General features: G+C 35.1%; 1 protein-coding gene across 1 annotated transcript; it reads right to left on the bottom strand.

The window, feature by feature from the left end:
* Nucleotides 1-8,918: 8,918 nt before the first annotated feature.
* gan (gigaxonin) lies at nucleotides 8,919-20,768 on the bottom strand. The gene is made up of 12 exons (XM_081372302.1): nucleotides 20,658-20,768; nucleotides 20,359-20,550; nucleotides 19,412-19,526; nucleotides 18,404-18,754; nucleotides 16,565-16,785; nucleotides 16,341-16,462; nucleotides 15,392-15,504; nucleotides 13,646-13,798; nucleotides 13,425-13,561; nucleotides 11,563-11,697; nucleotides 11,329-11,438; nucleotides 8,919-9,743 (listed from the first exon to the last, which is right to left on the bottom strand). Exons 2-12 carry the CDS (start codon nucleotides 20,547-20,549, stop codon nucleotides 9,562-9,564), a joined length of 1,830 nt encoding a protein of 609 aa, XP_081228428.1. The 5' UTR covers nucleotide 20,550; nucleotides 20,658-20,768; the 3' UTR covers nucleotides 8,919-9,561.
* Nucleotides 20,769-22,152: the final 1,384 nt, after the last annotated feature.

The following is a 22,152-nucleotide window of genomic DNA, read 5'->3' as shown; positions in this document are numbered from 1 at the left end:
GCACCTGGACTAGAGCCCGTGAGACTCTACTCCAGGTGAGGTCGCGCACCAAGGCTAAAGCCGATCGCCACCGGTCGAAGCCTCCCGTATACGTCGTTGGTCAAAAAGTGTGGCTTTCTACTAAGAATATTCCTCTCCGCTCCGTATCGAATAAGCTCGCACCCAAATTTATTGGCCCGTTTTCTGTCACCAAGATCATTAGTCCGGTGGCAGTCCGCCTCAACCTTCCTCCCGCGTACAGGAGAATTCACCCCGCCTTCCATGTGTCCAAGATTAAGCCTGTGTTTCGATCAGCGATTAACCCGCCAGTTCCGGTTCCTCCCCCGCCGCGTCTCGTAGATGGGGAACCTACTTATTCGGTAAATCGTATTCTGGACTCTAGGCGGAGGGGACGCGGAGTCCAGTACTTGGTGGACTGGGAAGGTTACGGTGCGGAGGAGAGAAGTTGGGTTCCTACAAGAGACATTCTGGATCACTCCCTTATCGATGATTACAATCGACAGGTAAGGGAGTCTGGGGACGCCAGGAGGCGTTCCTAGGAGGGAGGGTACTGTCACGGTTTTCAGATGCATTGTTTCCTTCTTGTCTCGTGCCTTTGTTATTTGTGTGTGTGTCTGTGTCGCGTGGGTTGGGCGTGGCCCAAACAATCATCCATTCATTCAATCTCTAATCAGCTCGGCGCCAGCTGCAACTCATCTCCATAGCCTATTTATACTCACCGGTTTCTTCTCTCCACTGTCAGATCGTTGTCGATGTCTAGATGTCTGGTGTTCCTCGTCTGTGATCGTGTGGTGTTGTTCGAGTTTCCTGTTACCTGTTCCAGTTCGTGTTCACGTCGGATTCATCATCATCATCATCATCACATCACCCTGCACCAGCTCATCTCTCTGTGTTTGGCCATCGAGGTCCCTGCGCTGCCCACCCACCAGTGTTGTTTGTTGCCTCTGTTTAACCTTGCCTCTAATAAAGAGTTGACTGCACCTGCTTTTGCTTCCTCGTTAATCCGGCATGACACTATAAAGCCAAAACAATCTCTGTTACCTTAAATTATACGTTTGTCTCTGTAAAGCTGCTTTGAAACAATGCATTGTTAAAAGCGCTATATAAATGAGGATGACTTGACTTGACAGTAATTTCGTTTTACCTTATAAGCTGCATAACTGTTGAGTTTTTCATTCTTTTCTGCACTTTTTCCTCACTCATACATGTACAGTACACATTGTTTTTACTCTTTTTGTCCGTCCCTGGGTGTTCGTGCTTATTAATAAATGTTCCTTTCGATTATTACAGTTGCCTGTGTTCTTACTGTAGTAATTTTACATGTAGGCCTATTTTTTAATGTCCAACCATACAATTTTAGGTTAATTTTAACCCAGCAGCAATATAGTAATGTTCAAAAACAGCCCAGCATGTTGGGTGAAACATTTTACTTGACCCAATGCTGGATTTCCCAAAAATATCCCAATTGGGTTGTTTTTAACCCATTATTTATTAGAGTGTAACTATTAAAAATAAAATTGTAAAATATATTATTCGCTATTGGATACTTACTAGTTATTTCAAAAACTAGCCTATAAAAGATGCAGCCCTTAACCTTTGGTGCTCTAGCGGTTAATAAAAAGAACTGTATGCGTCTTGCGAAAGAACATTTTACTTCTCTCTGTTTATGTGAGGCCTAGTCCACACGGACACGAGTATTTTTATAACCGGAGTTTTTCCTCCTGCGTTTAAAAAAAAAATCCTGTCCACACATGCTCGGTTTAAAAGAAATCTCCGCCTACATGAAAACGCAAAAACACGCTATCAAGCGCTGTCAAGAGCATGCCACACCAGCAGGCGGCGATATAACCCTAATCGTAAAGCCACGTTGGCCAATCAGAAGCCTGAATCAGAAGCAAAAACCCCGGTTTTATTGTCTACACGACAACACTGCAACCGGCGTTTCTGAAAATCCTCACCCTGGCAGGGGTTTTCAAAAATGTTAGGTTTCAGTGACCTGATACTGCGTTTCCGTGTGGACGAACGGCCGAACCGCGTAAAAAAAAGTCACGGTTATAAAAATACCCGTGTCCGTGTGGATGAGGCCGGAGTCACACAGGTATTGGGCTACTCCGCAGCGGTACGACCCGAATCAGTCTGAATATAAAACCTTATTAGGTGTGCCGTAGTAATTAAGGATAAGACAAAATACGGTTTGAAAAACGGATTTATGATGTACTCGCTTATTATATAAATTAAGTAAATTTTGAGCACAAAAAAGTAATGGACTGCAGCTTTAATGTAAAAGAATAAATATTAAAACAGCTTGCCATAGAGGACACGGGTTTATGTCATACTGTTATTTTCTGTACACATTCATTCTGTAAGGCTTCTTTGTTGCTGAAGATGAGCCATCTGTCCTGTGGTTCACAAGCTTTCATAATATATAAACAGTTCAACTGAATAAAAATATATATTTTGGGGGGGATGGGCAACCCATAAAAAGTCACCTTAATGTTTTTTTTTTTTTTTCTCTGATTGTTTTAAAGAATAAGACATCAAATATATGGGAAAGCTGATTCCAGATATCTTCTGGAAATTAGAAAAATATCTTCTATATCGGTATTCAAAATGTGTTAAATGCTTTTTAAATGTTTTTTTAGGAGTCTTGTTTAAACATATAAAACAATTAAAATAGAAAAGGAAACATGCCAAAAAAAATACAAAATCAAAGCATTGTTCCTGCCAACATAATTTGTAGTTAATTAATTGTATAAAATGTATAAACATAAAATATATGTGACAACTTGCCCCGACCTGACTAAAAAACATTTTAAACTTTTGGTTTAAATCTGTCTTTATTTTATAGTGGTGTATTCTCTTGTACTAAACACCTATTACAAAAAAAAAAAAAAATGATATTAGTCTGGAGAAGATTGGAAAAGAATTCCCAAAATGTGTCATAATTTAGAATATTGAAAGTAATTGAGCTTGACACTGTGCAAAATTACGGAGTTTAAAATTCCCCTCATTGTGTTGCAGTTCACAGCCCTCCGTCCGACTTTTGTTTGACTTAAAGAGCAATGTCTGAAAATAAATAGGCCCACATTTGGTCATTTGAGTTAGATATTTATTCAACTGGGATGGGATACTACTTCTGACCGCTCGCTCTCATTCCGCATTAAGTGCACACGATTTCTTGGGAGGCCGAAGCAAGCAGGGCCACCCGTACTCTAAACAAAGGCTCAGTCACAAAAACGAACACTCCCCCGCCTCTGACAACATTGTTATTGTGCTTGTAATCTTTCCTAACGCATTAGTGACAACATATTTTATCAGAATGAGCCGAGGCAGTGCGGAGCAGATGACCAAAACCAACAGAGATAGTGTTTGTTCATACACTTCCAAATTTAAGTGGTAAAATCCTTCACTAAAATGCACCAGTGCTCAGATGCAAACAGACTTATGAAACGGCCTTTTGTATCAGCAAGTTAAAGGGAAGTGAGATTCTTATCTGCACTCTCATTCTGAGACTACAGTGCTCTAGCGCAAACATTTTTTTATCAACCCTCTAGTATTTAAGGTTTAATTTGGACCAAAACAAATTAGCTTTTTTTTTTTTTTTATTTCATCTGAACGGTATGGAATTTGGTGACTTTTGTGGCACTTGCCATGTGAATCTGCCTACTGTCAATGGATTTTAAAAACTTTTACTACATTTGTGTCTTAAATACACAAGATTTTTTATAAGTGGAAATGTACGTTTCTGGTAGAATGTCCCAAACAAGTATTCATTACTTCAATGAGCTCATTGTTTCTGCCTTAAATTATTACATTGTATAAATTAGTTTTTAGCTAACTGTGATATGTACGTTTTGAAATACATAACTTAGACAGTTACCTATGATAATAATTTTTCTGTAAAGCTGCTTTGAACCGATGTGTATAGTGAAAAGTGCTATTCAAATGAATGTGAACTGAAAATACTGCATTAATTGAAAAATAGCATACAATTTATTTTTTCATCTTTTATTTTCTATATTTTCTATAGAAATAAAGTCCATCATTTAGATGTGAATATTTTTTACTAGTCTGAAATACAAAATATTAAAGAAAATCATTATTGAAATGAAATACAGTTCATCAAAATATAAATGAACAAATGAACAATACGCCCACGTCAGACCGTAAGACATTATTTCCTAGGAATATCCTAGTCAGTCTTTTCCATATAGTAAAATTTTCATGCTTTTATTATATTCAAAAAACGTGGATGGAACATTCTTAAGAAATTCACTTGGAAATTAGGACAGTCAAACGGGTTTGGACAAAACACCCTCCATTCCTGATGACATATTTGTTGAGGGTGGGACTGTCATATCTTACACTGTGTATTCTGCTGATGTATGAAAATTGTCTGTGGAGTCAGTGCAGATAATGAGATCACCACCTCAAGGACTGATACCAGCCTGATTAATCCAACATTCACACACTGCCCTGCCTTTTCACTGACGGCTTTGTTCCATGTATGGTTAGTGGGATGAAGGCATCACAATCCCTGCTGGGAATATGTGGTAACTTTGTACTGTGTAAGCAACCAAAATGGTGAGTAAGAAAGGCAAACTGCATCACTTGATTCCACAATCAAATGAACTGCATACCTCCTGACCAGCCTCTCGACGAGGAAGTGAATCAGGCCGAACAGATCATACGAAGTCATTCACAAATCAAAACAAATGTAGAGGAGGAAGTCTTCTGTTTATGGTGTGAGTGAACATGGTGGGTTGATATAAGAGGTGTCAGAATGTGGAAATCATAAATCTTACAGACTTGCATTCAAATAAGTTTTGCATGCACCCCAAATATAATCTGGCCTTTTTCCCATCACATTCGCATTCCTCAATCTGACCAATGGATTTCGAAAAGTCGCTTGTTTGGACCCTATATGCAACACTCAGTCACATGCCGTAAACTTAAGCTGAAAGTGAAACAGCTGTTTGTGGTTGTTTGTTTCTTTGATTATGTGGCCTTTACAGGAAATTCCTCTTGTATGCAAGGAAATTTTTTTCAGTCTATGTAGTGGATTTTGTAAAAAAAGTCTTTCACTTCATGCAAAATCTTTAGTTAGTTATAATCAAAAGTTATAACCATTAAGTACCATGGATTTTGAAACACATTTTCCCTCATAAAATATTTTCATCTGAATAATTACATAATGTGCAGATTAATTAATCAAATTAATTGCACATCAAATTTGGCTGAGAAACTACCCCCAAAAGATAGTCATTATTGTGTTAAATGAGAAACGCATCAAATAGACATTACAAAAAGTAGCTTTAGACGAAATTTTTTATTTGATTCAACATAGAATTTATTACACAAACTTTTCCAACAGCCATGATTTGTTTTCGGAAGCTGCATCTGAATTGTCTAAAGATCTCTGAAAAATCTAAAGGTATATTTACAGACGTTTATTGCAGATCAGAAGTGGCATGAATGCATTTATACTGAAATTACAATTGCATAAATAATGGCATGAGATTAATGGGTTTTAAACGAGTATGAAAGAGATAAAAAAAAAATCCCAAAATTGAAAATTCTTACTCTCCCTCATGTCGATTCAAATTGATATGACTTTCTTCTGTGGAACACAATAATTTGAGAAATATTACAGTATTAAGAATTGGGTGAGATGTGTTTAACTATCAAAAAGATAATGTCATAATTAAAAAAATAAATAAATCCAAAATAGACCAAAAATAGTTTTGTTTTCAAAAAAAAAAAAAAAGTATACTCTATTATAGTTTTTGTTAATATTTTGAATGATATTTTCTGTTAATTTTTAGTAATTTCATTGTGGGTTTTTGAGTTTATCACTAAAAAATTCATTACTTGAAATAAAATAAACATTAACCGTAAATAAAATAAAATATATAAAAAATGCAAACTTATTTTATTTCAGTTAATATTTATTTTATTTCAAGTAATGAAAATGTTTTTTTCTTTTATTATTATTTAAGCAAGTAAGTTAACATAAGAAACCCTGGATTACACATAGAAGACCTTAAAGCTAACAGATTAAATGCCACATTACTTGAATGTTGATTTTATATGTCTAGAAATCGACACCTGCCCTTTTTCATATATTTTGCAGTACTAGGTCACAAAGGACTTTAGGATGTCCGGCAAGACCCAGCATGCCTATCTCAGCAGCACTAGCTACCCATCAGTGTCACAGTCACAAGACCTCTGGTTAAATTTAAGTCCTGTCATGTGAGTAGCCCAGTTTGAGTGATTTTACCCCATCCTGTTTATCTTCAGTAATCCTGTTATAATCCAGTGCCTGTCTGTACTGTTTATTCATACACACGAGACCAAACATGTTCATAGACACAACTTATGATGGCACCCATTACACCACTAAAAAAATCCACTTTGGTAACATACCAGAGTTATGCAACAATCAAGACTTGCTTACAAGAGACTAAATTCCCGGCCGTGTTTCAGTTTTACGAGACGTTATTATTACTTGTGTACTGAGTGAACGGGTGCTACGCTCACTCAAATACCAACCGTCACATTCACCTTCTAGATGGAATGCCTCTTGCTAATTTTTAATCTGTATAACTGAGAAGAATCAATACTAAATACAGGAAGAAGTATATGAATGTTACTGTTCAAAGTAATGCGTCAGTGTGAGCTGGTGTGAAAGAAGTGCATTGCATTTAAGCCATACAGCATGCATGAGTGAATGACAAACATTTCAACTCAAAATCAAAAGAAAAAAATAGTATTATAAATAGTATTTTTTATTATTTTATTTCTATTATCAAATTATGATAAAATGTATACTTGTTTAATGCAAAAAAAAAAGTCTATTGGCTTTTTAAGCACATTTCTCTTGCTTGCATTTCTACACATTCTTTGGTTGTTTTGACAAGACTTTGAAGTTAAAAAGATATCTTACTTATAGATGAACAAAAGTTTTTAAATTGACTTTAACTGGACCAAATTAGTTAAGCTAACTTAAAAAGTTGAGTGCGATAGGGTGCCTTATTTTTTCAAGTTGGCTCAACTTGTTTTTTTTTAGTTGTCTTGACAAGAAATTTATCTTCAGAATAATACAATAATCCTCAGAAGATTACCTGGTACTCATTAGATGAACAAAAGTATTTAAGTTGATTTTAACTGTTGTGAATTAGTTGAGTTAATTTAAAAAGTTGAATGCGATAGGTTGCCTTATTTTTTTTAAGTTAGCTCAACTTTATTATTTTTACAGTGGAGAAATTCTCATGACTACCTCCAGACGTTTTACGTTTGTTTTTTGTAGAAATTTTCATTCTCAAATGTGATTCTCACTGTAATTTTCGCTCGATTGTACAAAAAAAAAAACAAAAAAAACCTGAAAATGTAAATAATTAAAATTTTTGCATATAATTAATGCGAATTTGTTTAAAATTAAATTGTGACATTTCATAATTAAACGATGCAAAAATCTTAAATATATTTAAATGATATATATATCACATTTTTGATATATTTAAATTCCCTCTTCCATTTCATGCATTTTAAAAACCACATAAAAGAAACAACACAGACTTCTGCAAGAGATTTTATTACGAGGCAGATTTCAACATTAATGTACTTTAGAGACAAATTTAAGCCTGACTCGCACTCCAAAACATCACAAAAAAGGTGTGAAAATTCCATAGTGAAAATGTCCCTTTTATGCCAGAACACCAATTTGCATAAACATTATGCAACATTTTATTAATCACAACGTTCTGGCAGACACCAAGTGTTTTAGTGTTTTGTGCAACTGGAGTCATGACAATGTTTATAGTTAAGTGAGTGGGTTGACCGTTTTCATGAGCATGTATTGTGTGTGAAATCTTGGCAAGGAACACACATTACATATCATGCATAGTTGGTATATTCTGCATTCTGCAAGTACAATTTTATATTAGTTGTCAATAACAACAGCACGTTTTGTGATGATACAGAAAGAACAACTTACACAAACATTGTTGTTCAGTGAACATCTTCAATCTAGTGACCAGTGACCACATTGGTGCAGACACCACAACTTGGTCCTGTAAATATTTTCTTTCATCTATATTCCTCTTTCTCATAAATTTGGACCGATGTTAGAGTCTAGTGTGTGAAAGTCTGGTATTTATTCCTGCTATTGGTGTGCATTTCTATGGTGGTGAATATGCAATGTTCGTCCCTTCAATTAGAACAGACAGCAGCAGCTGAATCATGCACAGAACAAATGGGGTCACCAGATGCCAAAACCATCCACACTGACAGGAAAGCCAGTTCAGAGGTCATTCACAAAATACATCTCGCCACATAAGGGTGAGACCAGCAACTTGCATCTATTTCTGACATGCTGTGGTGTTTTGAGTCCCTGGATACAAGACCAACGGCAAAATTTGATCAGTAGACAGGAAGACCATCACACATAAAAAGGCAAAGATCCACCACCTTCAGGTTTTACTTTGACAATAAACCGCGTATGAATTAGTCTAAAATGTAAACTTGTGATATTCCTGTCCAAGAAACTCCGATCAGAAAACACGTCTCAATTTGCATATTAACTAAGGCTAACTTTTGAGACTAATGAAATGTTTAACGGCATTTATTGAACTAATTTAACATTACATTTACTAATCAGTGAAGTTCAACAAGATTGAAATTCATCCTGGACAGGTTAATAAAGAGGCCTTTAAAGAAAGAAGACATTTAGCAAACATATGCAGGAAGATATATATATATATATATATATATATATATATATATATATATATATATATATATATATATATATATATATATATATATATATATATATATATATACACATATATATATATATACACATATATATATATATATATATACACATACACAGTATATGATTTTTTTATATTATTGTGTGTGTGTGTGTGTGTGTGTGTGTGTGTGTGTATATATATAAACACATACTATTTAAAAATGATAAATATATGCACATAAAAGGCAAATTAAAAATTCGATATTAATCCAATTAACAGCAAAAGAATGAGATTAATCACTCTTAAAGGTCTAATATTAAGACTTATATTGTTTGAATAATCTAACACATGATTGTACAGTAGCTACACAGACACTTACATTAGCAACATAATTGTGCTTGATACTAACATACCACTAGCCCTGATTAGTTCTTGATTTGTTCCCTTACTTACTGAACCCACATTTAAGACGGTATAAAATAGGCAATTTTGACCTCCTTCACCAATGTTTGCGTCAAATAACAAGCTACAACAACTGCCAGGTAAAACACATCGTAAACTATTCAAATGAAGCAGGTAAAATAGTGAGCAGGTCCCATCTAATGTAACAACATTTCCAGTGATTAGGAGTCATGTAAAAAAAGGACCAAAAATGATTTATCCTCTAAGAAACGGAATCAAACATAAAGCTTTCTCACATTATAACCAAACCTCATCCGTAGCCAATGTAATCCAACAATCCCCTGCATCCTCCTTCCTCCAAACCAGCAGATGAGGGAGGAGTGGTGAGGATGCCGGTTGTTTATGTGGCTGGAACCCGGATCTGGAACTGTCCCTGATGGAGCTGCAGGCGGAACAGCTTACAGTTGGCGATGCGTAGGGCGGCACAGCTGATCTTACTCAGATCAGAGGGCATGAGGGGTCTGGTGGAGTGCCAGGTACCCGTACTTCTGCGGAACTCCCGCACATAGTCAAAATTGGAGCCTGCAAACAAAATATTGCTCTAATAACATTTTTGTCAGGTTTTATTGTGTGTGGAGCATTATAGCTGAACTAGCAAGTAAAATTGCTAAATGTGGCTAATTTTAGCAAATCTGTTCAATTTAAGCAGTTGATATCAATACCCTGGTTATAAAAAGATTAATTTAATTTGACTCATCATTCAGTAGAATTCCCATAAATCAAACAAGTGGCACTTTGTATTGTAATACAATACATTGTTATATTATTATCATGTATTTTTTTAAAGTACTTCTGTTAATAATTGTTTTATAATAAAACTATTTAAATTTAAAAGTGTATTATATACAGTAATTTGCTGTAATTGTTGAATAAAGTGTGTTTTTGATTATCATTGATTCGTCGAATTCGTCATTTTGTATAATTGAGATACTATTATAGGTTATATTATTATTTTTTAAATAATTTTTATAAAAAAAATTTTTCTTTATCTACCTATATAGTTTTTATTTCGGTTTTAGTTTGAGTTATTTTAGAACATCAAGTTAAACTAAATAACATGTTTCCTTGGCAACTCACTGGAATAAAAAAAGTTTATTTCAATGTTTTTTTATGGTTTTAGTTTTAACTCTAATAAGCCTGATTCAAAAAATCATCCCTTCTTAATGACATTAATAGTTTTGTGTACATAACTACTTAATCAAAAGGTTAGCTTGACTTAAAGGGATAGTTCACTTTGAAATTAAATTTTGGTATGTTTTAGCTTACCTCAAGGGCATCCAAGATGTAGGTGTCTTTTTTTCCGCAGTAGTTTCAATTTAGATATTTTTAGGTCAAACCGTTCTTGTCTTTCAGTCATATAATGCAGGTCTATGGTCACTGTCTCAAAGAGCATGCACAGAGTCCACATTAAAACAATTCCCCATCGTCCAAATTAAACAATTCCCCATCGTAAGTACACATTGATGGCCTAAGACACGAAACGAGCGGTTTGTGTGAGAAAACGAACAGTATTTATATCGTTTTTACCTCTTTTAACACAGCCACGTCCAAGTGATCTGAGGGCGCGCGCGCATCCTGGTGTGTGACGTGCGCGCAGACTGGTGCATATATATATACACTAGATGTCGCCTTAAAGACATTCGTTCCAATGAACTGCCGTAGACAAGGCGACATCTAGTGTATATCTATGCACCAGTCGGCGTACACGTCACACACCAGGATGCGTGCGCGCCCTCAGATCACTTGGACGGTTTGACCTAAAAATATCAAAATTGAAACTACTGCGGAAAAAAAGACACCTACATCTTGGATGCCCTTGAGGTAAGCTAAAACATACCAAAATTTAATTTCAAAGTGAACTATCCCTTTAATTTACCTACCTATAATACATTAGTTGCTTGTAACTTTTCAAAGTACCTTGTGCTTACTGATTTTTGGCCCTTGAAATGTTAAAAAGCTCAAATATGCAGTGGTTGTAGCTTGAATGAGGAAGTTATCACAGCACCATTTTTTGACCTTCTCAAGGACTGAATTTGAAGATATCTGAATAAAAAAAGACGTTCGTAGATAGAGGATAAAGTGCGATTATAAGTCCTTATCAGCTTACCAGTGTCAAGTTCTCCAACCACATATATACTGGCACCAATGGGAACGGCTCCATACACAAAAGATGATGTGGCTTGTATGCAGAGGTTTTGGTCATCTAAGAGCACCCACCTGAGGGCAAGGGAGGACACGCATGAGCATACACATTTCCTTCCATTTTTACATTTATTTGTATAGCGCTTTTCAGAATACATATTGGTCCTGCTCTGTATGAGTGTTGCATTGAAGAGCTCACCTTTTTAGCTCATCATGGAAGAACTCAGACTTGCAGATGGTCATCTGACTGGACTCGGGATTGTCGGCGTCTCTGTTCCGCACGCCACCAAAAACGTAGAGCTCTTGTCCAATGCCACATGCTACTGCACCAAATCTGAGGAAAACCAAGTTTAAAATTCCTGCAATTTTTAGCAGACATGTTCTCAACAAAGAATAGTGCACAAATCACACTGTCAATTAGCAAAGATACGTAAAAGATACCTTGCGCTAAGAATATAGCTTAGTGCAAAATGCTCACAAAGGCTGCATTTATTTGGTCAAAATACAGTAAAAACTGAAATATTATTCAAATTTAATATAACTATTTTCTATTGTAAGATATTCCATAATGAAATTTATTCTCGTGATGGCAAAGCTAAATTTTCAGCAGTCTTCAGTGTCACATGATCCTTCAGAAATCATTCTAATATGCTGATTCGGTATTCAAAAAACATTTCTTATTATTAACACTGTTGAAAACAGTTGTGCTGCTTAATATTATTGAAGAAACTGATTTTTTCAGGATTCTTTGATGAATGGTAAGCTCAAAAGAACAGTATTATTTTATAATTTTTTTGTAAAATTGCAGATGTCTTTACTGTCACTTTTGATCAGTTGAATGCATCCCTCCAGAATAAAAGTATTAATTTCTTAAAAAAAAAAAAAAAATCTTACTGACCCCAATGGGTTCTCAATTGCGACAAGATAAAATCAAACTCTATTGAAATCAATTGTGAATCATGTGTTCTTTTCTACATGCAGAGTTACTGCCAAAGCAGAGTCCCAAATCAGTTACTTATGAGGTTTCGTGACGGTTCGGATGCTGCCTTTAAAGGCACTAGCCAGCCCATTAGGTTGTGTAACAGAGAACAGAGCTATGGACAAAGTTATACTCCAAACAAGACAAGAACATCAAGAAAAATGACTATTTATGTTCCTCCAGATGGTGATCAAGTGTTCCCAGTTATATGGGTTAGACTGATAGGTCCCTTGACTACTATTGTACTAAAGACACATCTGTAAGACATCACAGATCGTAGGCCGTCTCTCAGTTTTCATAGTTGTTAGACCCTTATGAAGATGTGCTGCCTTTGCATTTTAAAATGTAATCGGTTTAAGTTATGTCATTTCTCTGCGTCATACACAGGATGGGAAACATTCTCTAAATTCACATCTACAAAGCGTACTGCTTTGAGCATCCAGTATTTGCGCATATTGAACGCATGGGGTCAAGTTATGCTGAAAGATATTTCTGCCGTTTCTGCTTTTCCAGTTTCTGCTTTTTGAAAACCTGGTTACCTAAATGTAATACAATTACATCACCCTCTTTTACAGTTAATGTTTTGTAAGGAATTGCTAGGGCACAGTGAAACACTTGCTGTTATATATAACTACAGACCCTTACACAAAATGTTAAAGTGGTCATGACATGAGAAATCACATTTGCCTTGATCTTTTGACATATAAGAGGTCTTTGTACCATTAAAACATCCCTTAAGTTTCATTGCTTAAAAAGTCCCCTTCATTATAAAGAATTTATTTAATCAAATTCCAAAAACTGCTCATTTTAATATTGCAGGATCTGTGACGTCAAAAGGGCAAATACATTTGCATATGACTGGCTCTAGATGACAATCTGCACGGATAAATCATTTATAATAAATGTGGCAATATTCCATAAAAAACAGTTCATTTTGATTTCATGGTGACTTTATCGTGTTAACTTGTTGATCATGAATACAATTATTGCCATACCACATGAACAGACTAATAAGTGTTTGTAAGTTGCTTTGGAAAGCATTTTCTGATAGATAATAGTAAACATCCTTGTGTACATATTACCTCCTCTCCTTAAGAGGGCAGACTGTTGTCCACTGTTGGGTTTTGGGGTCGTAGCACTCCACAGAGTCATAAATCTTCCCGTACGATCCGCCGCCCATCACGTACAGTCTCTTTTTCATGGTGGCACAGCTTCCAAACTGAGGAATAGAGAGGCAAAAGTATGAGAAACATGAGTATTGTAGTGTGTGGATTCGTGCAATAAAAAAGGAGCTAAATCTCACCTTGCGCACTGTGGTCATTTTTGGTTGTGTTCTCCAGATGTTACAATGGGGGTCAAACACCTCCATCGTGAGAAGGACCTCAGTGTCCTCGTTCTCTCCACCCAAAACATAGATCATCCCATCCAGCTCCGCCATGGCGAAGTGCTGTCTGGCCTGGGCAGACGAGAAAATACAATATTACAATACTGACACCTAGTGGTTCCTTATAAGAATGGCATCATAATGATCTTTCAATGATCCTACACATTTTCCATTTCAAAATTCAAAACTTTTCCAGACTCAAATTTCCATATCTCCTTCCAAACTATTTTTAGACCATATTTAACATAAATGGTTCACGCAGCATTATTAAAGGTTAATAGTACAGTCATCTGTAAATATTTGTATTTTCTCTGTTTTCATTGTTTTCTCAAAGTGATAACATGAGCTTGCATGATGAGAAGAAACCTAAAAAGCTTTACAACCTGCATATATTCACCTCTGACGCATGACTTTGATACTGTAAATGTGGTTTGATGTTGCACGATCACCAAACAGTACAGTACAGTCTGATTTAGATGATCGTTTGCTCCTATATCTGTTGCTGGTCAGTCAGTCATGTTCGACAATCAAACAATCACTAAAATTTTACCATGAAAAAAACACTCTACTTGTAGGGCTGGGTATTGACAAATTGACATGCGATTCAATTCAATTCCGGTTTCGATTAAATTCCATTCGATATTGATTAATTGCGCTATGTATCAGGTATAGTACATGGCAAATTCTACTTAAAAAAAAACCTAATTACTATACAGGGAACCCCAGTTGGTACATTACTATATTATTACAGGTTGTAGTGGTTTTCCAAAGTTATAGCCAAAAAAAGTGCCATATAGATATTTTAAATATTATCTCATAATTTGGCAGCAGATATATTAAGACCTGACGCACGGATCCATTATACTGTTACACATGCTCTTTCTTTCTCAACTGTTTACTTCATTTGAAAGCTGAGACTTTGTTTCATATCAAAAGTAACAAAGCTCAAAGCTTATTGCGATTTACTCGATCAACTGAAAACAGCATAGACTAAAATCTATTCTTTGGATTTAAGAATTGATATTGGTTCATAAAACTGAGAATAGATTAAAATAGAAATCACACAATTATCTATCAATGTGTTAATTTAAACAATGCATTAATTTAAGGCAGAATCAATGACCTTATTTGAAGTAAAGAATACACGTTGTTAATGAATTATTGGGATATAGAGAAAAATGAAGCATTGGTGCATGTTTCAAGATGTAACTATATTATATAGAGCATTTTCAACCAGTTGAAATCAGTAAACAGGTTCCTTTATATAAATTGAATATTTATCTTTAAATATCTGAAATAAACTATGCTGGTTAAATCACTAGTCCAACAGTAGCATTGCCATTCAAATTTCCACATTTACCTCCATTTACCAGACACTTATCAACAGCGACTTGCAAATGAGGAACATCACAAGCGATGCCATTGCCCTTTGTTTTTTTTAATCACTTACATAATTCACAATGCTTCATAGGATAAGTAATTCATTCAGAAATTGAAGTATGTAAATAGTAAAAACATGTCTTAAGATGTTTAATTCTGTTGTGCGCCGTACCTTTTTTGAACGGAAGAACACACTCTAAATGAGCCTAATACAGGGTTTCCATAAGACCAACTTATGGAACCCACCAACTAGTCAATAATGGAGCATATCTCTAAGAGGAATACCTGCATCATTGGTGGGATTTGGGTCCAGCTGTTGGTCTCTGGGTCATATTTCTCTCCACTGCTCAAGACAGTTTTATTCTCATTCATTCCTCCTACTGCAAACAGGAACCCCTCTGTTTGGACAGGCAGACTATCAGTTAATTATTTTTAAGTACTAACAGTGATTATAAATGTAAGTAATAGAAGCATAATAATCCTCGGGATGAACTCTGCGCAACAAGTCAGAACTCAGTCATATGAAGTCTAATACAATTTACCGTTTTATTTTTTGGAAAATGCTAAGGAGAGCATATGATGGATTTATATTGCTGTGGATACACTAAACACAAGACACAAGGGTGTTCTACATATTTTCCAGACTGTATGCTACAACAAATAGCAGACGGTTGGCATGCTTTTTTATATTTTTAAAAGAAGTCTCTTATGCTGACCAAGACTGCTTTTAATTGATCAAAAATACAGTAAAAACCTGTGATTTCAAAGCTGAATTTCCAGCAGCCATTACTCCAGAGTCTTCAGTGTCACATGATCCTTCAAAAGTCATTCAAAAACATTTCTTATTATTATCAATTTTGAAACAGTTTGTGCTGCTTACTATATTTGTGAAAACAGTGACGCATTTTTCTGATGAACAGAAAGTAAAACAAAACAGCATTTTTGAAATAGAAATAGAAATATTTTGTATCCATATAAATGTCTTTACTGTCACTTTTGGTCAATTTAATGCATCCCTGCTGAAAAGTATCAATTTATTTAAATAAATAAAAAAAAACTTACCACTGACCCCAAACTTTTAAATAGTAGTATATATCACAGGAATGTTTTGTTTACGATTGTGTCATTATTCATAATCATATGTCTTAGAATTCAAATAACTAAAACTAAATAACTAAACAAATAACAGAAGAGTGTAAGCTCTATTCCCTCACAACGCTGAGCTAGTACAAACCCGCTGACACAACCCCGTGACCAATTCGCCTCTCATTCATTGGCTTCAGGTCAATCCAGAGCTGCCTGTTTCGGTCATAAAGTGGACACATGCAGCGAGCCGCTGCCGTGGGCGTCCGAGAGCTACATCAGAAACACAAAGGAATTCAGGGGAAAACTTCTTACAGAACTATCCTTGCATAATCTCATGATCTAGTTTTATTTTTTAAACATGTTCATACTCACGCCCTCTCCTCACCGCCTACTGTGACGATACACTCGGAGTAGCCACGGGGTTTAAATGCAGCAAGCAGCGCCTCCCCGTGCTGCATTGCTCCTCGCAGCGAGTCCATGCAACAATTCCTTATGACCTCCCTCATCAGGGAGTCTCCGAGCATCTGCTCCTGGAGGTAGCACTGGTCCAGGCCTTGAACCCAGACGGCAGACATCACTTCTTTCATGTGGACCTGGAAAAAAAAAGGCATCCTAATTAAACAGGACTGAATAAAAACAAAGAAACAAACAAATAATAGCATTCAAAAGTTAATACATACAATAAATTAATACTTTTATTCAGCAAGGATGTATTTAAATAAATAGATCAAAAATGACAATACATTTTTTTATAATGTTACAAAACATTTCTATTTCAAATAAATAGGGATGCACGATATACATATCGGTATCGGTCAATATATGTAAACTTTTAATGTTATTGTTATCGGCCCAATAAGAAAATTTGGCCGATATATTAAAGCCGAAAAATAATGGATTATTTCCTTTAGCTGAGACACTTCAGATGCGCGCTGTTCGCCATGATGGTTTTGAATTGCTTGAAATATGATTGGAATCACTGCATGTGCAAGAGCAATGCAAGTCTGTCATATCTGCTACATAGAAGAACATCATTCTAATTGTGTGCTTGGGATATGGCTTTAAATGGTGAGACTTTTGTTTTTGTAATCAGGCTCTCAAAAATGATATAAAAATTTGGAAATTAGATATATCGGCCAATATGTCGGTTATCAGCTTTCAAATATATATTTTCATATCGGTGCATCCCTACAAGTAAATGCTGTATGTTTATTAAAAATATACTTTTATATTCTATTTATCATTGGTATTCCGGTCTAAATGTATTAATTAATTTATTCATTATTTTTAATCATAATGAGATTATTTCTAATCACAAATATATAATATCTCGCCATTTAACAGCACATTTAGTTTACAAACAACTGACAATCATGACCTAAATTTGATTCTCATTTACAATAATAAATCCATAAATTCGGCATTAGTAACTTACTTTCCACAATATATATATATATATATATATATATATATATATATATATATATATATATATATATATATATATATATATATATATATATATATATATATATTACATTATACATAAATAATTAATTAATTATAATTTCATATTATTATTATTATATACACAAACACATAAATATATATATATATATATATATTATACACACACACACACACACACACACACACACACACACACACACATATATACATATATATATACATGTACATATCTATATCTATCTATATATATATATATATATATACATACATACATATATATACATACACATATACATTTATATACAAATATATATACATACATTATACATAAATAATTAATTATAATTTCATATTATTATTATATACACACACACATATACATATATATACAAAATATATATATATATATACATACATACATTATACATAAATAATTAATTAATTATAATTTCATATTATTATTATATATACACACACACACATAAATATATAATATATATATATATATATTATATACATATACATATACATATATATACATATAGACATATATATACATATATATACATATATATATATATATATATATATATATATATACATATATATATATGTGTGTGTGTGTGTGTGTGTGTGTGTGTGTATATAATAATATGAAATTATTATTAATTAATTATTTATGTATAATGTTTGTCTATGCCTGTGCATATGGAACTCTCCAGAAACAACTGTTCCACTCACTCGCCGAGCTTCAATGTCATGGTCGAGCCAGCGGACCACAGCCTCCAGCACGTGCTTTTCATTCCCCACGTTGAGCTTCTCTATGGACAGCAGCTCACACAGGCGATCGGGCGGCTGCTCCAGGAACTCCTCCGTGTTGGCCACATCTCGAAAATGTGTCTGCAGGAACTCTGTGGCCACGTGGTAGACGTGGTGCAGGCAGTAATGCAAAGAGAAGACCCGAATGCCGATGCAGTTCTCTGCAGTAATGCAGCTTTCCAGGAACTGACAGCACAGAGATTTAAGATCAGTGAGGAGAAGAAGATCAGCAGCCTGGACCACATCCTGGATAGTGTCCTCACTTAGAGTAATCTAGAAAAGAGAAATGTGTTGACAACAATCTGCCAGCAAGAGAAGCACTGACAATATGACAATGGAAATCCAATAGTTTGTGACATACATTCATAATTCATATACAGTTTTCCCACAGCTTTTAACTAATAAATAGTGTTAATTTTGTCAGCTTTTTTTTTTTTTTGTTAGTCTTAGTCCTGTGTCAAAGTTACTTTTTAGCTTTTATCATATTTAGTCAACCTACAGCTTCCAGTATTGTGTGTAGTCAAGTTTTAGTTGTCTAAAAGTCTGGGAAATTTGGTCTAGTTTTAGTCAATGAAAATGTTGTCATATATAAGTTAAGGACATTTGACAACCCTAAGCATGAAAGCTCATAGAGGCTTTTATTTCCTTAAAATATTATTTCTGCACTTTTTCGTTGAAGAAAATATAGAGATTTTGTTTAAGTTTTTATTTCATTTTTAACTACATTTTATTCTTGCTTTTTTTTCATTAACAACATTGCATGTTGATCTTGTCACAGTAATAAGTGTGTAATGATGTTGTTGTCTTAATCATGAAAAGATTTTAAGTTTTAATAAGACTTTTCCAGGCCTAGAAATCCTAACTGTAAAAGTCCAGGTATTTAATGACTGTGGGAACATGCATAAAGTATAAGTAAAGTAATATAATTACCTCCCCACTGAAAACGTAGTCCAATATCTGCCTCATGGTCGTGATCGAGATCCCTTGCAACTCGATTTTGTATACAGATCCATCCTCCTTTGGTGGGTTGTAATTTAATTTGGTCCTGCAAACATGTAGCAACATGAGTTCATTCACTGTGGATCTAATAAAAGGACAGACTTAATATCTTGGAAAGTTGCACTCCCATCAAATGCCCTACAGCGTTTTTACAAACGTTCCAGTTTTGGCTGATTTGGTTTTACATGACAGTATTGTGAACTATTTGCTTATATTAAAATGCTCTTTTGTACATGACAGAATTTTTTTACTTTTGTAACAGAATTGTCAACGGACAAAAAAAAAGTGGATCCAAAAAGAGAAAAGGGATCTCGAAAAAATGGCTTCAAATGAAAAGTTCACGAATCGAATAATTCATGCATCTCAAAGTTCATAGTAGCCTAGTGATATTAGCATTGATATACCATTATTGTTTTTGTTAATATTTTGAATTAGATTGAACTTTTTAATTTTTCGTTATTTTAGTACTAATGAATAATGGCACATTCATAAAATCACATGGATGTTCTAAGAAAAGCTACAAAAAATAAATAATACTAAACAACCCTTTTTATCATTCTTTTACCAGTCATTGTCAATGCATAAAAAAGCATGACCGGGACATTCATCAAAATCTCCCCTTTCAAGTTCAGCAGAAGTCTCACGTGCTGGTAGGTGAAATGAGGGTGTGTAAATGACTTTTCTTTTCTGTTTTTTTGCGTGAACTATTGCTTTAATTGACCCAAGCAACAGGCAAGGTGGGGCTGTGTGGCACACCCATATGACACATTGCTCAAGGGTCTGCTACATGTCTGAGCAAACATACCAGTTCTACTGTTCTGTTCTGATCTCATTTCATTTCATGCAAATGTATCCCAGTTTCAAGCTTATTCTCATACCTGATGTATGGGCTAGCAGCAGCCAGAATGTTTTTCTGAACAGGAATCTGTTCACCTTCCAAAACCAGCACTGCATCTTGAAAACAATCATCTTGTCTTAAAGACCGAAGGGCCCTTAGAAGCTTTTGGGAGTGTTGAGGGTCTGACACCACTGATCCAGCATCAGCTCCAGCTGTTTTAGGGTCGGACATGCTGTTGGAACAGACAGACAGATGATCAGTTAACATAACAACAACAACAACATGGTTCACCATCGTCTTATATAAACAGAATTACAGGTTTAAATCATTCAAACTCACTCCAGTGTACTTGACTTAAACTTGTTCTTTATGCTCACTGTAACTTCAGCTGCTCATTGTGTGTCAGAGGACCGTACACTGCAGAAAAACAATTCAGCAGGTTAGTGACGCTTCGTGACGATACCAGGAAGCGCCTTTTAATTTTTCATAATAAAAGCCCCCCCCCCCATTCTATTTAAAAAAAAAAAATTATTTATAAAAGGATTTATTTAGGAATACTTTATGGACTGTCCTATAAATATGGGAATATAATTACTGTATAAAATATTATATAATATTACACCAAATGATTCATTTTAGAATTTAATTGTAAGAAATATTTGAGATTATAATTTATATATTCATATCATTCAACAACTTTCAAAGCATTAAAAAAATATAAATGTTGTTTAATTTTGTATGTCACAAAATCCATCCTAATTTATTTATTTAAAACTACTTCAATTACTCTGTTGTACAGGTTATCTGTGCATTTCAGTTCCAACATTAAGTCTTATCGAGGCTAACGCTGAAAGTCGAGTCTGTCCCGTGACTCCGTTGTATTTACGGCATACGTTTTAATCAAGGGGGTAATCTATCAGCCTGAAACTGAAGCTTCCCTGGGGCTGCCATTGATTAGCAGACCATCACCTGCTGTTAGCATCCCATTGACTCCCATTCATTTTGGCGTCACTTTGACAGCGAATAACTTTACATCTGAGGCGTTTAAAGACTCCATTTGTCCATTATTTATTTCTAAAGAAACACGAAAATGTATAAAAGGCTCCATTACCTTGTATCTTACGTTATGGCCCTGTAGAAGCAGTTTTTGTAAAAATAGGCTAACGATTGCGTCATAACCACGCGACTCTCTGTCGCACAGTAGAGAAATTACAGGAGGAGAAGCTCGTGTGCAATCGGGGGGACGTGGAGGCAAAATGACAAAATAATTAATCAGAATACTTAGCAAAAGTTTCTCCTGCTCCTAGCTCATGGACACCTCCTACTCACGCTCTCCGGCTCTGCAAGTTTCGGAAGGGAATGATTCAGATTTCTCTTGGCACAGCCACTAGAATACAGACGGGTTGCTCACATCACATCTACGTCGTCAAGCTCAGTTTGAGTCTGCGCAGTACGCTCGGCCATCAGGAAGTGAGTGCTTCTAATTGACTTCACTTTTTTCCATTGAATCCAATGGGGTCGCTGTGTCCATTTCTTTTACTGTCAGTGGCGATTTGTTTAAGACTGCAAGGGATGCTCGGCTTCCCCTATAATGTCAAAAAAATTAACGGTCAAATATGTACTATTGTATTAACATTTTATTGACTAAAATGCGTTAGAAAACGTTCGTCTCAAAGACGAGTTCGTTCAGAATCAGCTACATACAGCAGGTCTGCTGACTCGATTTCCTTCTCATACATTCCCGTAGCGTCACAGACAGCGCATTTCCCTGTTGAAGCCCAGCTTCCATTGACTTCTATGGGGCTGCTTCAAACAGTTTTTTTCTGCGCTTCGA

The sequence above is a fragment of the Scardinius erythrophthalmus genome (assembly GCF_964197995.2).
Source record: "Scardinius erythrophthalmus genome assembly, chromosome: 8".
Taxonomy (NCBI): domain Eukaryota; kingdom Metazoa; phylum Chordata; class Actinopteri; order Cypriniformes; family Leuciscidae; genus Scardinius; species Scardinius erythrophthalmus.
This window is presented reverse-complemented; position numbering and strand designations above follow the sequence as displayed.